Source organism: Lagenorhynchus albirostris, chromosome 2 (genome assembly GCF_949774975.1).
Source record: "Lagenorhynchus albirostris chromosome 2, mLagAlb1.1, whole genome shotgun sequence".
Classification (NCBI taxonomy): domain Eukaryota; kingdom Metazoa; phylum Chordata; class Mammalia; order Artiodactyla; family Delphinidae; genus Lagenorhynchus; species Lagenorhynchus albirostris.
The window spans coordinates 102,775,274-102,793,387 of NC_083096.1; the positions used below are offsets into that span (position 1 = coordinate 102,775,274).

General features: G+C 41.1%; 1 protein-coding gene across 2 annotated transcripts in view; it reads left to right on the forward strand.

The window, feature by feature from the left end:
- ALG14 (ALG14 UDP-N-acetylglucosaminyltransferase subunit) overlaps window positions 1-18,114 on the forward strand; it is a 104,427-nt gene that overhangs the window by 33,342 nt on the left and 52,971 nt on the right. For both annotated transcript variants that reach the window (XM_060139536.1, XM_060139537.1), the window contains exon 3: window positions 8,830-8,961. In XM_060139536.1, coding sequence (XP_059995519.1) covers window positions 8,830-8,961 — 132 coding nt within the window. The remainder of the gene's footprint in view (window positions 1-8,829; window positions 8,962-18,114) is intronic.

Consider the following 18,114-nt stretch of genomic DNA (forward strand, 5'->3'; position numbering starts at 1 on the left):
AGGACCCAGCCTGGAACCCACGGCTCGTTCATCCCAAGACACTTCATGGTACCTCGTCATCACCTACGTTGAAGTGGGCAGCTACCAAGTTCTTGAAGGACATGCATATAAAGACTTTTTTGGGGTGGTAAATTGTGGTCATCTTGATTTCAGAATGATTGGGTGAATCATCTAGCATGCTTGTACTATATATTGTACTTTTCATTATTTTAAAAAAAGCGGTTATGAAGGAAAACTGAAACCATTTTTGGTTGAATGAAATTTTACCATTTTCATTTTGTCTTGTTTCCAAGATTCTGCAACAGCGTGGCATTCACTAAATAATAAATGTATTGTATGTTTCAGTGTGTGGTAACAGCAGAGAATGACTTCATAGACCACTTGACCTGCTCTGTTGTGGTTTATGATGCCATTTGGATTCCTTGGTGGAATTATTTCCATCTGAATCACTATAAACTTCTATTTAGTTTGTCACAAATCTAAGGCCAGATATGTCTGTGGTTTTCAGCAGTGATGTAATTCTGAAAGATACTGTGAAAGTTACAAGTTGTCATATACTATTAGCATTTAACTCAGTGTTTCACATAATTCCAGACAAACTAGAAGCTTGGAAAAAATCCATTTCTCCACATTATTTTTTTTTACTCTTAGACAGTCTACCTTTGCTGTCTGTCTTGCCACTGTGGGTTTGGTTATGCATCCATCAAGTACATGTGGGGAACGCTGGGAGGCTCTGTGGGCATGCACAGTAATGTAGGACACGGTCCCTGCCACTTCTTAATTAGGAAGCTTGTATAGATAGACAGAAAGGATGTTTCATTAACTACATGGTGGAGAGAGAATGAGAGAGAAAGAGTCTTTCTTCTCTTTTATGTGACTGCCAATTGTGTGAAACAGACTGGATCACGTTGCAAGATGTGCACATACTGCAGGGTATACACATTGACCTGCACAGAAAGCAAGGACTCAACTAAAGCATACTTTCCCAGTCGGCTGCCAGGTAGGAGCAACAGCAAAACAACAGAACTTACCAGAAGGGACTTGGGGGCCTAAGGTTCAACAGAAAAGTCTGAAGATTTCTAAGCCCCCCCCCCCTTTTTTTTCTGTTTTTTTCCCACAGAGAGGCTTGCGGGCAGAGGAGGGAGTCATTGGTGACAGTGGTAGGCGGGGGAGCGGTGCCAAACCTATAGCGCAGAGCAGGGCACAAAGCACAGAGAGGTGAGAGGAGGCCAGCGGCCCAATTCCCATAGAGCAGGTAGAGACACAGCACACTCGGGGTCGAAGGCTGTGAGCTATAGGGCTGGTGAGTTACAAAGCAGAGAAGGGAAAGGAAATGGGTCAGGATGGGTGGTTGGCTATCACAGAAACCACAGGCAGCCAGGAGCAGAGCTCCAGAGGAAGCTGGCTCAACTCACTGTGTGTTGGAGGGGGCAGGCTTCTCAGCAGGGAGGCACAGGCATCAGGAACGGCCTTCATGAAGGTGAGTCAGCAGCCTATTTCAGGACACGTGGAAAGCCTGGGTTCAGGTCCTAGCTCTACCACTTGCTGGCTCTGTCCCTGCGGGAAGGTTCAGATGCCTCACCTGTGAAGGTGAGAAGGTTCGATTAATTGGTCTCTTACATTCCTGAGATGTTATGAGATAAGGAGTTCGCATCTTCCCCAGCATAGACGACAGACTGAACTTCTAGAAACTGTAATGACAGTCATTGATCTATTCAGCAAGTAGGGATGAGCACCCATGACGTGTGAAACACCATTCTGCGCATCAGGATCACAGCAGGCAGCGAGATGAAGTCCTTTCCTCTCACGGAGCTTACGTTCTGGGGAGAGAGGCAGACAGCAATCAGAGAAACTATAAATGAGCAAGTTAATTTGAGTTACCAATAAATTGCTGTGAAGATGGTAAAATAAGACAGTGCGGTGGAGGGCAACCATGTTTTGGGGGTAGGGGATGGTGGGGGAGAACTGCATCCTCTCTGAGGAGATAATGTTCAAGCGAGACCTGACTTGTAGGAAGGAGCTTCCTATGAGACAGTCTGGGAGCAGGGCAGACAGCTCAGAATGAGCAGAAAAGGCCCTCAGGAAGGAATGAGTCTGACACATTCAAACAGCAGAAAGAAGACCCGTGTGGTTGGAGGGAGTGAGCAGGGAGCGGCTAGAGACATAAGCCAGCGCCAGACTACGTGGGACCTTGGAGGCAGTTGTAAGAAACCTGGATCTTATCCCAAGCGCAGTGGTGAGCCTTTGGAGGGTTTTAAGCGGGAGAAAGAAAGATCTGCTGTACATTAGAAAAAGATCGCTCTGGAGATTCTGTAAAGAATAAAATGAAGGGGAGCAAGAGAAGAAGCAGAGACGACTGGAGAGGCAATTGCAATAGTCACAGTGAGAGGTGGTGATGGCTGGGACCATGAGAGTAGCAGGGATGTTGGGAATAGATGGGTAGGTAGGAGTGTGTGTAGAGGTTTTGGAAGAAGGAAACATGGGGACAGTTTTTATAGGCATACTGTTTTTATTAGTCTGTACCTCTGCCTTGAGGAAACTGCCCCTGACCCTCTTTTATGTCCTATTTATGGGATGCAGGACACAAAGGATGTTTCGTCCATCATTTTACCCCCTGACCCCCATCACCAGACCCAAAATTTGGTTTCAGAGTGTCCCCCACCAGCCCTCGTCCCTGCCAGTCCCAACATAGATCTTCATGATCTTCACATCTATTCAGGAAACCTGTTTATGACAGGTTCTACTGTTCGTCAGTTTCTGGCTTGGGAACACAGGAATAGCATGTTTTGGTGGCAAATATGATAGTTCAGTTTTGAGTTGTTACAGAAAAGCCTAGTGAATAGAGGAATACCAAAACAAGTATGTATTTCTTGCCCCAGTAGAATGGATTATTGAGGGCCAGTTTAGCAGCCCACAGTATTTCTAAAAGGAAGAGCTTTCCCTGGGTCTCAATAAGAATCCAGGAAAAGACTGACCCTGCTTGGGTCATGTGGCCACTCTGAAACCAAATGTTGGGTCTGGAGATGGGACTCAGGGGGTAAAATGATGGATGAAGTATCCTTTGTGTCCTGCATCCCATCAGTAGCACATAGAAGAGGATCAGGGACAGTTTCCTCAAGGCAGAGGTACAGACTAATAAAAACAGTATGTCTATAAAGGTGCCTTCACTTGGATTTCTCTAGATGCCACAACCCCTAGGAATGACTGGTCAGAGCCGAGCCTAAATTGCAGCTCTCTGAAACTCTCTCCCATTCCTTTGTCTTCAAAGGAACTTTAGTGATGACCAAAATACAAGCATTCTATTGATAATTTTTCTTCACTGACTTCTTTATGTATTTGATTATCTTCTAAAACTATATAAAGTAATAAAAGCTCTCAAGGTTTTGTCGTGGCCTGGTTCTCAGTATTTCTTCTAGGTGATACAGGACATCAGATACCCTAGCCCCCACTTCTGTGTATCAGGCATAGCTCTTCTGAGGGCTCTGTCCCTATCAAGATGGCCCCAGGTTTCCATCTGCCTGACTGCACCCCTGCATAGCAGGTTTAATACAGAACCAGTGGGCATAGAATTTTTCAAGAAGTTTTAGGTGTACAGTGGAAGGCTCTGGTCGCGTTAACCTAGCAGACTCCCTTTCCCTTTGTGCTCAGACCTCAAAGCCTCAGGACAGTCTTCTCTCTTGGACTGATTTTCTGGGGAGAGGACCCACAAGGGCTGGGAAGTTCCTTGCGGCCCTCTAGGCTGTGTATCTAGGACACATTGATGGGGAGGGCGCGTTTGTCTTTGGTTCCTTCTCATCTCCCCTTAGGGTTTGGTGCCTCCTGACTCTGGCTGTTTATAAACTCTCAATACCCTGCTTTGCTCTGGCATTTTCCCTCTTGCCCCAGGCATTCCATCCGTTCAGTTCAACCCATTTATTGAGTGGACCTTACAAATAAGGCCCCAGGTTAAGCACTGTGAAATTACCTCCTTTGCGTCCTTTCTGCATTCCCAGTCTAAGAACATCTCAGGTAGGTGACAGGAAGATTGAGTTATTTTATATTAATATGCAAAAACATATTGAATCATTTATTCAATAAATATATATTACGCACCAACTGTAAACCAAATACTCTTATAAGCACTGAGATTGCAACGATCAAAGGTCCTGGCATTCTCAGGTAGGTTATATTCTCGTGGAGGTATCAGTAAATAAACATATAATATGCCAGTAGAGGAAATAGAGTAATTTTAAAACAAAAAGCAAGCTTGGTGATGGAGGAGAGAGGAGTGTGCGTACAGGTGGGAAGAGCAGGGTTATTTAGAAAGGTCAGTCGGGAAAGGTACCTCTGAGAACTGAACTGGTGGGGGAATGGGTGGGAAGAGGCTTGGATTTGGAGAGAAGTCTCTTTTTTGGTAGGATTTCCAGTTCCTTGAACTTATTATCAAAACGACATAATGTGGCGAAGACTTAGATGGGGTTTGGAGGTATAGGCCTCTCTAGCGTAGAGCCATAAGCCAGAGAGGGGTACCATATGGACCCTGCCCCCCGTCCCTGGTCTCCTGCCAGTCAGGGTCATGGTTCTGACCCCTTGCCTGGCTCGGTCCTCACCACCCGCATTTCCCCACACTGGTCACCAACTCTCTGTTTTCCTGTTTATCTCACTGGTAGGACTTCCAGCTTGGATTTCTTCCCAGCTACCACGTAGACTCTTGTCCTTGATGGTAATGTAGATTCTTGCATCACCTTGCCTTGGGCTATTCTGAGTAAATTTCCTTCCCTATCACTAGGAAGAACCTACTCCTTGCCCACCCTGTGGGTAACCATATACTTTATCATTTAAAGTGGGATACTTCTGAGAGCAGAAGGGAGCACTATTAATAACTATGCCAGGACTACAGACATAAACTGGGACCATCCTGTGTAAACTGAGTGGTGGGTCACTGTATGCATGAGGTCATTGGCTTAGTTAGCTCCAGCCCGCAAGTGGAACCAAGACTCCCCTCCCCAGCCTAGCATCTGATCTGAAGGCTGAGGCTGGGCTCCTTCCATGGTGCAGCCAGAAGTCAGAAGACAGGTCATCACTCTTCAGTCACTACCTTGTTTGCTCACCCTCAGGCCTGTTTTTCTAGTCTCCATCTAGGAGGACCCTCAGGTCGCACCCCAGAACATGCCTCCACTAGTTTCCATCCTTCTGGGACTGGACTGGAGACTTCTAGAACCCACTTTCTCTGCTTCCTCAGGCTGCTCCCCGGGACGAGATGTAGTCTTTTCTTCCATGTCCAAGTCTAAGAGAGCTGTCTCCAGACCCTTGCGTAGGCCCTACCAGGCTTTTGTGTTTGCCTCTCTGGAGCTCAGATGGAGTCAGGGGAGCTGGGCTTCCAGAGCCAGAGTCAGGCTGACCACCCCTTCCAGCCCCTCAGGACACTAAAAATACCCAAAAATACTGTTCATTGCTTCTTTACATAGCTATAAGCAAAGAAGATGTGGTGTGTATGTATATACAATGGAATGCTACTCAGCCGTAAAAAAGAATGAAATAATGCCCTTTGCAGCAACATAGATGGACCTAGAGATTATTATACTAAGTGAAGTAAGTCAGAAAGAGACAAATACCATATGATATCACTTATATATGGAATCTAAAATATGACACAAATGAACGTATCTACTAAAAAGACTCACAGATACAGAGAACAGACTTGTGGTTGCCAAGGGGGGGAGGGGGAGGGGAGAGGGATGGATTGGGAGTTTGGGATTAGCTGATTCAAAGTGTTGTATGTAGAATGGATAAACAACAAGTCCTACTATATAGAACAGGGAGCTACATTTAGTATCCTGTGATAAACCATAATGGAAAAGAATATGAAAGAGAATATGTATAACTGAATCACTTTGCTCTACAGCAGAAATTAACACAACATTGTAAATCAACTAAACTTCAATAAAATAAAAATTTTATTAAAGTTATATGCTCACAGCTTTAAAAGATTCAAGGGACATGGTAGACACCCATGGTTTTTTAAAGAAAATATTACAGATATTAAGATCAGGCCTCAAATTTTTGAAGTAACACTGAAAACTCCTTTATAATGAGACCCTACTGGGTTATTTTCACTATAATAATACTGACATCTTATTGGGTTCAAATGTATTTTGTAGTACAGGTCCACAATCTCTGATCTGAAATCCTAGAAAGCTCGGAAAACTGAGGGAGGAAAAAAAAGTTCCAAGTTTGTCACAAGTTTATTTGACAGTAAAACCTGGTTTGAATTGGCACGAGGAGTATAGTCTTTATCCCACTTAGTGTGACTGTTCGTGTTTTGCTATAGAAATGTTAATATGTTTGGTTACTTCTCCAAACTTCAGCGGTGGATATTATGTAATATACGGTATATGTCCTGTATTACCTGTTTGAAATACTTCTGATCCAGAAGGTTTCTGATGAGGCATTTTGGCTCTCTAGTGCTGAAACCAAGCAAGGCCTCATGTACCCACAGTGCAGAAGGCCAGCTCTGACAGCCAAGAGTTTGCAGCAAAGTAAGGGTTTATTGCAAGCGGCCAAGCAAGAGTGTGGGAGACAAGCCTCAGATCCATTCCCACTTGGTCTTTGAGTTAGGGATTTTTTTTTTTTTAAAGGGATGAACAAAGGCTGGGATTAATCATCTTGTGACATTTCTTCATCATAGTTTTGGGAGTCAGGATGTTCTGGTTTTTGAGGCTCAGACCAGGTGGTCTGTGGCTCAGGGGTCTGTTAGCTCCTCTTGCCCTGGAGAAACAACCTGGATTTGTATGTTAATGATGATATATATAATAGCAATTTTAGTGCATTAACGATGTTATGGACAACAGCAATTTTAGTCATCTGACTGTGGTGGATAAGTGTTCAGTTAGCACAGCATAGAGGTCAGAGGGGACAAGAAAGGGAATAAAGATTTGGATAGAGAGAGTAATCATAAGCTCAGTAAGGAAACTCAGTGTTAGGGGGGCTCAGTTTCAGTACTGTTTTACCCATTACATGTTTTTAAATTAATAATCTCCACAAATTAGGCAAGCACAAACTTCCAACAAGATTCCTTACAAGTTTGCCCCCTTTTGGATACTGCCCCTTGTATGGTCTATAGTTTGGGAACTATTCAGTATTATTTTCTAGTTGAACATTTAGTACCTTAATCCTTTGGAAGAAAAAAAACCATTGATATAATAAATGATTAATAAATAAATAAAAATAGTGGATAACATATTGAGTCCAGCTCTTTCTTTCCCCACTGGTGTAGTATGGAAGGAAGAGGGACTGTCCATCATATGTGAAACGGAGTGGTCACGTGTGCAGCCCATTTTCGTTTTTTCTTTTTCTGCGGTACGCGGGCCTCTCACTGTTGTGGCCTCTCCCATTGCGGAGCACAGGCTCCGGATGCACAGGCTCCGGACCCGCAGGCTCAGTGGCCATGGCTCACGGGCCTAGCCGCTCCGTGGCTTGTGGGATCTTCCTGGACCGGGGCACGAACCCGTGTCCCCTGCATCGGCAGGCGTACTCTCAACCACTGCGCCACCAGGGAAGCCCTTGTTTTCATTTTTATAGGAGCTACACAGATGCCCTCCTGGAGCATAACAGAAGCCTCCACACACAATCTCACATCTTTTTCTAAATTTGAAAAAACTTAGGACCAGTAGTTTTGTGTCTTGCACTAGTTTAGGAAAAGGTTTTTCTGTTCTTTTCTCTAGGAGCGTATTGTTCCTCAAGGCCAAAGGTGGGGGGATGGGGAAAGGAATGTATTAGGTATTTAGTCCTTTACTCTCTGAGTTAACGTTTGTGGTAGCCAGGCTGCAAGGAACTCCCAGTGATTCTCACCTTCTGGTATTCAGTTCCCTGTGTAATCCCTTCCACATCATATACAGTTTGTGGCAAACAGTTCCAGATTTCCTTCATGCAAATACTGATATGTGTACCATTGTGTATACAAACACACACAGCTGTGTGATTTGTTAATACACGCTGGATCATATTAAACATACTGTCCTGCAACGTGTATATTCACTTTAACAACTTATCTGGGCACATCTTCCATATCTGTTCATATAAATCTATGTCATTTGTTCATGTGTCTCCATATATTTTATTGTATGGACTCCTCCAATCCCTGTTGGAGGATATTTGGGCTCTTTTCAATTTCCACAAATACAAACAGTGATAAAGTAGATAGCATGTGGGTAAATCTGTGGGATGTATTTCTGGTAGCAGTAATGCTGGATCAAAAGTAGACACACTTAAAATTCTGATAGATATTCCTAAATTGCCCTCCCCAAAAGTTGTTCTAATGTATTTGCCCAGGGACTGTAAACGTCTATTTCCTTACATCCTCAAAAACGCTGAGTATCCACAGTCTCTACCAGTTAGGTAGGTGAACAATGACTCATTGCTTTCTTTTGTGTTTAATTGTTAACAATCTTTTCAAATGTGTATTGGCTGTTTGTGTTTCTTCTGTTTGGAATTGTCTGTCCATCTCCTTTGCCCATCTTGATACTAGGTTACTTATACTGATTTGTAAGGACTCTTTGTATATAAGTATGTTAAGGTCTTTGCCTGAAACATATTTTATAGAAAATTTCCCCCAGCTTATTGTCAACACTGACTTTAACATTTTGAATCATATTCAGGAACTTTTTGTCATAACCCAGGGATGTGTGTTGTATAAAGCATGAAAAAGGCTTTATAACTTAGTTTAAAAATATTTCCAATGAAAATTAAAATTGAGAGAGCATTTCCTGTTTGTACAAATGTTAACTGTTTCTATGTTTAACTTCAGCATCACTGGCCCAGTTGATTTGCATTTTCACTATTTCCTTCTAGTTTACCGAATACTATATTCACCGCATTCCCAGAAGCCGGGAGGTCCAGCAGTCCTGGCTGTCCACGGTACTCACCACCTTGTACTCTATGTGGCTCTCCTTCCCCCTGACTCACCGAGTGAAGCCAGATTTGGTACGTATGAGCATCGGAGGAGAGAGAAGGTCACTCTCCTGTGGATCCTTCATTAGTAACAGGACATACTGTTTTCTTGAACAGCTACCATTCGTCAGCGTGCCAGATACCATACCAGACCTTTTACTAACATGTGCTAAAATTTATTTCAATGCACTTTGCTCAAAGAGGTGGGGAATTTGTCTTCCATTTCTAGCTATAACTTGAACTCTAAATTTGCCCTTTTCTCCCCTCTGTCTCATGGCAATAGGGACTAACCCAGCACTATCTTTAAGCAATTTGTGCTGCTAGCCACCTGTGGTTTCTAAGCCAACGTCATGTGCTTGCCTGTCAGCCAGAGAAGAGCCAGTTTTTTTTATTCCTTTTCAGTACTCTTTTTATTTTGTCAAAACTCTGTTACCAATACTCTGTAATGGCCTGTATGGGAAAAGAATCTAAAAAAGAGTGGATATGTGTATTTGTATAACTGATACACTTTGCTCTACACCTGAAACTAACACAACAACTAACACAACATTGTAAATCAATTATACCCCAATGAATTTTTTTTTTTAAGTTAGCAATCTAGTAGGCACAAAAAAACAGAAACAAAAACAAAAAGCTCTGTTACCAGAAAATGATATGCAGTGGGCAGAATGTCATACACACTCAAGTTTTTATAGAAAAGTAATACAGAAAATAGAAATGTGAAGGCTTTAGTGCACTGTATTAAACCTTACCTTCCTTATCTATAAAAGTCTTAAGTTCTCTGTGGTCTTTAGGATGAAGTTCTATTACTAAATGCTAAATGCACTTCAGTAGGCAATGCAGATCAGCAGATATGTTATCACAGTAGTGTACACAGTACTTAAATAATGCTCATTCCTGTTTAAGGCAGAATCCATTAATCTGCATAGCCTTAAAGAAACCCTTTATTTGCTTTCCATATACATGAGTTCTGTCACAGTGGATGTTATTCTCATGAATAATTGAACAAAAATGCCTTTAGCTACCGTGATTTTGAAAGATCTCTATCAGTTTGGTCATTGCCTTTCACCAGCTGGATTGCAATTCAGGTCCCTCCCTTGGATGAGAATTAAAAAATCTGAATTGTCTACGTGAATATTTTAGATTGTTTTTAAAAGCTATAATTTACAAACAGTGAAACGCATAGATCTTAAGTATATAGTTTGACCACATCTCTATCAAGATATAGAACATTTCCATCACCCCACCTGCTCCTTCCCAAGCAGCCACTTTCTGGTGATTTCTATCACCATAGATTAATTTTGCTTATATTTATTTTTAAATTTTTGACAGAGTAAGTTTATCTCACAGTCTCCAACCACATTTTAAGAGTGTGGAACTCAGATGTTTTCCTAAAAGATCATTACTACTCTTAAAGATTTAATTATTTTTGAAACTTAAGAGACAAAATGGAAGGAAGAAAAAAAGTCTTCACATTTTTAGCTGGAAATTTGGGGTTTACATTTACTAAATCACTGGGGGCATGACCACTGTCAGTGGCAGCAGCCATGTTGAATGTGGTGACTTTAGGACTCTAAGGTGTGAAGGTGAGAAGGAAGTAGTGACATGATGGCTGATGTCTGCTGTGGACATGGAGGAGCTCTGGTGACGGCTCTGCCTAAGTATTTTGATACCCTTGTAGTAGGAAGAGTAACCGATGGGGCATTAAGACACTTGGTCCCAGGCTCACTTTGGCTTTTATTTTATTTTAGTTCCCTTCTGGGCATCATTCTCTACCTTAAAACAAAAGGATTGGACCAGATGTCCTCTCAGTTTCCTTCAAACTTAGTCTAAAATTTTATGAGTGCCATAAATTTGCCTATAAAGAGTGGAAGGGAAAAAAAAGACTATTATGTTTCTAAAGGAATAAAAAGGGAAAAGGGGGGAAATGTGAAATACTTATTTCTGTTTTAAACTGAGTTTTCAAAATTATTTCAAACCTGAACATTATCCAGTCAGTTGCTTTGATGTGGCTGGCTTCACAAAATGAACTCCCACGTAATGAAATTCCCTTATACACACACACAAAGTTAATGGTTAAGAACAACATGCAGATCTCTCCTGTATTCATCCTTGGCTTTCTTTTTTTAAAATTGTAAATGGCACTAATTTCATTTTTCTTTTTGAATATTTTTGCCTTTTTTAAATTGAAGTATAGTTGATTTATAGTGTTGTGTTAATTTCAGGTATACAGCAAAGTGATTCAGTTATACATATGTATATATTCTTTTTCAGATTCTTTTCCATTATAGGTTATTACAAGATATTGAATATAGTTCCCTGTGCTATACAGTAGGACCTTGTTGTTCATCTGTTTTATATATAGTAGTTTGTATCTGTTAACCCCAAACTAATTTATCCTTCCCCCCCTCCCTTCCCCTTTGGTAACCATAAGATTGTTTTCTATGTCTGTGAGTCTGTTTCTATTTTGTAAGTAAGTTCATTTGTATCATTTTTTTAGATTCCACAAATAAGTGATACCATATGGTATTTGTCTTTCTCTGTCTGACTTACTTCACTTAGTATGTGATAATCTCTAGGTCTATTCATGATGCTGCAAATGGCATTATTTCATTCTTTTTTATGGCTGAGCAATATTCCGTTGTATATATATGCCACATCTTCTTTATCCATTCATCTGTTGATGGACACTTAAATTGCTTCCACATCTTGGCTATCATACATAGCGCTGCTATGAACATTGGGGTGCATGTATCTTTTCAAATTAAAGTTTTCGTCTTTTCTGGATATATGCCCAGGAGTGGAATTGCTGGATCATATGGCAACTCTATTTTTAGTTTTTTAAGGAACCTCCTTACTGTTTTCCCACCAACAGTGTAGGAGGGTTCCCTTTTCTCCACACCCTATCCAGCATGTATTATTTGTAGACTTTTTGACGATGGCCATTCTGACTAGTGTGAGTTTTGATTTGCATTTCTCTGGTAATTAGCCGTGTTGAGCATCTTTTCATGTACCTGTTGGCCATCTGTATGTCTTCCTTGGAGGATTGTCTCTTTAGATCTTCTCATTCTTTTTGACTGGGTTGTTTGTTGTTTTGTATATGAGCTGTTTGTATATTTTTGAAATTAAGCCCTTGTCGGTCGCGTTGTTTGTGAATATTTTCTCCCAGTATGTAGATTGTCTTTTTGTTTTGTTTATGGTTTCCTTTGCTGTGCAAAGGCTTATAAGTTTGATTGGGTCCCATTTGTTTATTTTTGCTTTTATTTCTATTGCCTTGGGAGACTGACCTAAGAAAACATTGCTACAATTTATGTCAGAGAATGTTTTCCCTATGTTATTTTCTAGGAGCTTTATGGTATCATGTCTTATATTTAAGTCTTTAAGCCATTTTGAGTTTATTTTTGTGTATGGTATGAGGGTGTGTTCTAACTTCATTGATTTACCTGCAGCTGTCCAGCTTTCCCAATACCACTTGCTGTAGGGACTGTCTTTTCTCCATTGTATGTTCTTGCCTCCTTTGTCAAAAATTGATTGACCATAGGTGCCTGCGTTTATTTCTGGGGGCTCTATTCTGTTCCATTGATCCATGTGTCTGTTTTTGTGCATCCTTAGCTTTCTTATGATTTTCATCAAAATTTCTTCTTTACTTCTTAAAAAAAAAACAACAAACATTTTTAGAAACTATAGTACCATCAGACTTTAAATTACTTGAGTTGTCTGAACAACCAGGTGACTTTCTGCTTCTCTTTAACTGTATGCACCTGGGCCGGTAAGTCTGCTCTCCATTCAACTGTCTCTGTGCCTCATTTTGTCATCTATAAAATATAAATAAAGTCACTTTCCTTGTTGTTTCAGAGCAAATGCTGAATAATAGAACATTTCAATGTTTTTTAAATGGAAATTCCATCCAGTATGTACTAGCTAACATTTATTGAGCACACTTACATGTACCAGACCTAGTCCTAAGTACTGGCATTCATGCTGTATGAGGTGGGTAGTACTGTTATGCACATTTAATGGAGGAGGGAAGTGAGGCTTTGTGAGACAGGAAGTTACTTGCCCAGAGTGTATGCACAATCAGTAAATAACAGAGCTAGGTCTAGCATCCAGGTCTTTCTGATTCCAAAGCCCAAGGCCTTAACCGCTGGACTGTATGCCACCATTTCTGGCTCACCGTGGAAGATGTGTTCATTCATTCAGGCTAATTAAGAATCAGTTAATAGGGCTTCCCTGGTGGCGCAGTGGTTGAGAGTCCGCCTGCCGATGTAGGGGACACAGGTTCGTGCCCCGGTCCGGGAAGATCCCACATGCCGCGGAGCAGCTGGGCCCGTGAGCCATGGCCGCTGAGCCTGCGCGTCCGGAGCCTGTGCTCCACAATGGGAGAGGCCACAACAGTGAGAGGCCTGCGTACCGCAAAAAAAAAAAAAAAAAAAAAAGAATCAGTTAATAAATTACTTTTAAAATAAATTACATTAAGCATCACTCCCTCTAAATAAGAGTGTAAAATTTAAATAGATCCCAACAGATCAAATTAAGTATCTGCTTTAGTAGATTTAACAAAGCCTGATCTAATTGAATAATAATAATAGTATATATTTCAAAATTAAGTGTCATGTATATTTGTCAACATAGAATTTATTTTATTTTATTTTTTTTTTTGCGGTACGCGGGCCTCTCACTGTTGCAACCTCTCCCGTTGCGGAGCACAGGCTCCGGACGTGCAGGCTCAGCGGCCATGGCTCACGGGCCCAGCCGCTCTGCGGCATGTGGGATCTTCCTGGACCGGGGCACGAACCCGTGTCCCCTGCATCGGCAGGCGGACTCTCAACCACTGTGCCACCAGGGAAGCCCAAAATAGAATATTTTTAAAATTCAAAATGGATAATTAAAATAAGAGGAACAGTATTATTTAAAAAGTATTACTACAGAATTTTGCAAATGAGATTGACTTAGAAAATTAATCAAATTCATATTTACCAGTTTCCTGTTATAATCATATATAAAACCATTGTGAGTATATGTAATGTTTTATATCTTAATTTAACGTTTTGAATGAGATAGTAATCAAAAACATCAGGTTGTTTTGAGGAAAAAATGTGTAAATCTGCTTGTTGAGTGTATATTGAAAGTCATGCTTGTTTCATCCAAGCCAATTATTAGACAAAAAGCATCTTAGAGGAAAGTTATAAACTCTGTTTTGGAGGCCTGAATCTAATCCTTAGTAATTGGAGTGGATGGTTTCTTTTTCTACAAGGGCATTAAATACTTTTTAGGTGGTTCTGGTGTTTCACATATCATACTTTTCAAGAAATATGGCTTTGCCAGGCATCCTGTGAATAAGAGTCATAAGATTATTCTTGAGTTTAAAAAGATAATGGGACAGAACATAGATCATTGGTTTTCAGCCTTCAGGGGTGGGGGAGGGACTGACTACAAAAAGACTTGAAAGAACTTTTTTGGGTGAGAAGCCGTTCTGTATCTTGATTTTAGTGGTCATGGTGGTGATGGTGGTCGATACTTAATTGTATGCGTTTGTCGTAACTCAGACCTGTACACTAAAAAGGGTAAATTTTACTCTGTGTAACTTGTATCTTAATAAATACAAGTTTTAAAATGTGAATCATGGCCAAAAGCATCAAAACCTTTGGCTCGCAGTAGCTTCATATGTGGCATGTACCTATCTTTGAGTAAAAGTGATTTGGTGAGTCATTGCTTGCTCCTCTCGGCACCTCACCTCTCCAGTGTTTTTAAGACCTTCTCTAAGTGGCACAAATACCGGAATCGAGTTACAGCATTTGTCTAAAATTTCTAACATAAAATTCAGCACCTTTGCTGAATTAAACATCTGGGTCAGGGAGCATCAATAGCAGCCAAAAATGACAGTTTATCAAATGAACTGAGATTTCTCAGTTCATTTCATTTCAATTGCTTATTATTTTACGTTTGTAACCTTGGAAGCAGTAAATAGAGTTGGTCATGTTTGGAATGCTATATTATATGTTTGATTTTAGGTGGGTCTGTCATCCTCAAATTGTTAGTTACTGAAAGTCTATATTAAGTGCCTAACATGTACTACTTTTCCACTTGTGTATCCAGTAGGCATCTGAAAGTTTCTTGGTTCAAGATAGTAGATATTTCCTACTCTTCCCCATCTTGGTAAACTTGCTCAAGTCAAATCCTCAGGATACATCTTTGATTCCCCTCTGCCACACCTACTTCCCCTGTTCAATAGCAAGGCCTGCCAGCCATGTCTTCTCAATTTTCCGTGATTTCTGTCTGTTTCTGTCCATCTTTCTGCCCCAAGCCATGCAGTGCCACGCCACCCCCACTGCATAGCCTCTTAATTTGTCTGCCTATGGAAGGAAGTTCATGATCCCCCGCAGTTGCTTCACCACTTAGCAACCAATGTGATTTCTTTTATAACGTACATCAGATTCCGTTACCCCACACTTAAAATCATCCAGCGGTTTTCTGTGCTCTTAGAACAAAGTCCAAATTTCTCAGTGTAGCCTATACGCTCTAGCCCAACCTGCTTCTCTGACCTCTTCTCCTCCTCTCTTCCCCTAGTTTACTGTGTGCCAGCCAGACCTGCCTGTTTGTTTTTTTTGTTTTTTCCAACAAACCCAGCTGATTCCTGTCTCAGAGCCTTTGTACTTGCCATTCCCTGTGCATGGGGCTCTTCACCCCTGCTGTAAACGTGACTGGTTCCTTTTTGTTCTCTGAGCTCAAATGTTACCTCCTCACAAAGGCCTGTCCTGATACTAGCCCTTCCTCCAGCTCATGTCCTCATCCCTCTGTCAGACTGCCCTGCTTTATTTTCTTCATAGTACTAATCCCATTTTTATGTATGTGTTTGTCATTCCATAAGAAACTGCAACTGCCTTGTTCATTATACTGATGCAACAGTGCCTGGCACTTGGTAGCCTCACAGTACATATCTTTGATGAATGGTCCAGTCACTGTGCATGGGTGAGCTGTGGGCCCTTCCCTCAAAGAGCTTACACTGTAGTGGGGGAGACAAATGGGAAAGTAATTATAATGTAGCGTGCCAAGTGCCTTATGGTGGTAAGTGAAAATTGCTGTGGGACTATCACAAGAAGAACTCAGTGGTTCATTCATTCACAGATACTTGTCAAGGACCCTACTCTGTGACAGGATTTATACTGTGTGTGAGAAGTATAAAAGTAAGTAAGCACAGTGGACAGCAGTCTTGCCCACAGCTGGGTGGTTGCAGTGTGATAGGTCCTCTTTGGGGAGCTGGACAAGGCTTGAGAGTGGAGATGACATTTAAGCAAAGGTGGATAAGAGTTAATCAGTCAGAGAATAGGAAAAGGTCATTTTAAGAAGAGTGAAAGGTTAATAAGTCAGTTGAGTGAGTGTCACATAATGTATATAAGGTTGAAATCTTTAGACTGAATTTTTATTAATTAGCATTTTAAATATAATATTTTCTTGCTATTAGAAATTAATGGGATCTGGAACTTAAGACCTGAATGCAGTAGCAAGGTAGTCATTTTTATAAGGTTAAATATTATGGATACTGTTAAGATGGCGTTTTGGGCTTTTCCTCTATAAACCCCATAAACAGACTTCTTTTCATTTAAATCCAATAGAAGTTAAAGGAAATGGACACTTAAATGTTTTACTGACTTATCGTTTTCATTCATGTGACTGGAACACCTAAAAGTTGTATTTTTAAAAATTTTTAGAAAAATAACATTTATTGAACTCTCCCTATGTGTCAGGCACTATTCTAAGTACTTCGCATATATTAACTCATTTAATTCTCCTAACAGTTCTCTGACACAATACTCTTTACTGCCATTCTATAGATGAGGAGCTCAGAATCCAGAGAGGTCTAAGTAACCAAGGTCACAGAGCTAGTCAGAGTAGCATAATTCTAGTTCTCTTTAGAAATGTATCAGATTTGCCGGAATTAGATAACTCACTCAAAACTTAACTAGTAGTTTTGTTTTGTTTTTTTAATGTCTGTATTGCAGCAGGCACTGAAAGGGATGAATAAAAATATAGCTGTGTCCTCAAGAAGCTTATATTTAGTTAGCTTCAAGAAAAGTGGACTAAAGAAACAACAGGTAGGCATGAAATAGAGAGTAATTCTGTTGGTGGAAAAAAAACTATTTAAAATCAGAAATAGTTTTTCCATCTCTTCAGCCTACAGCTTATTTTGGTGCTTGAGATTCTTTTAAAAAGCATTTAGAGGGGCTTCCCTGGTGGCGCAGTGGTTGAGAGTCTGCCTGCCGATGCAGGGGACACGGGTTCGTGCCCCGGTACGGGAGGATCCCACATGCCGCGGAGCGGCTGGGCCCGTGAGCCATGGCCGCTGAGCATGCACGTCCGGAGCCTGTGTTCCGCAACGGGAGAGGCCACAACAGTGAGAGGCCCGCGTACTGCCAAAAAAAAAAAAAAAAAGCATTTAGGACTTACCTGGTGGCCCAGGGGTTAAGAATCCGCCTGCCAATGCAGGGGACACGGGTTCGAGCCCTAGTCCGGGAAGATCCCACATGCCGCGGAGCAACTAAGCCCGTGTGCCACAACTACTGAGCCTGTGCTCTAAAGCCCACGAGCCACAACTACTGAGCCTGTGTGCCACAACTACTGAAGCCCATGCGCCTAGAGCCCGTGCTCTGCAACAAGAGAAGCCACTGCAATGAGAAACCCGTGCACCACAACAAAGACCCAACACAGCCAAAAATAAATAAATAAAATAAAAATTTAAAAAAAAGCATTTGAACACAATTTTTTTTAGCATTTTTTATTTTGAAATAATTATAGATTCCAAGGAGTTGAAGAAATAGTACACAACGTTCCATGTACACTTCACCCAGCTTCCACTAGTGGTGGTCTTATATAACCATAGTGCAATATCAAAATCAGAAAATTGATATTAGTACAATTCTGTCAACTAGACTACAAACCTTATTCAGTTTTCACTGTATTTCATATGTGTTCATGTGTGGTTGTGTTTGTGTATAGTTCTATGCTGTTTTATCCATGTATCAAGATACATAACTGTTCCATCACTGCAAAGGAACTCCCCTGTGCTATCCCCAGTCCCTGTTCCATGGTAGCCACTAATCTGTTTTCCATCACTATAGTTTGTCATTCCAAGAATGTTCTATAAATAGAATCACACACTACGGAACTTTTTGAGATTGACTTTTTCTC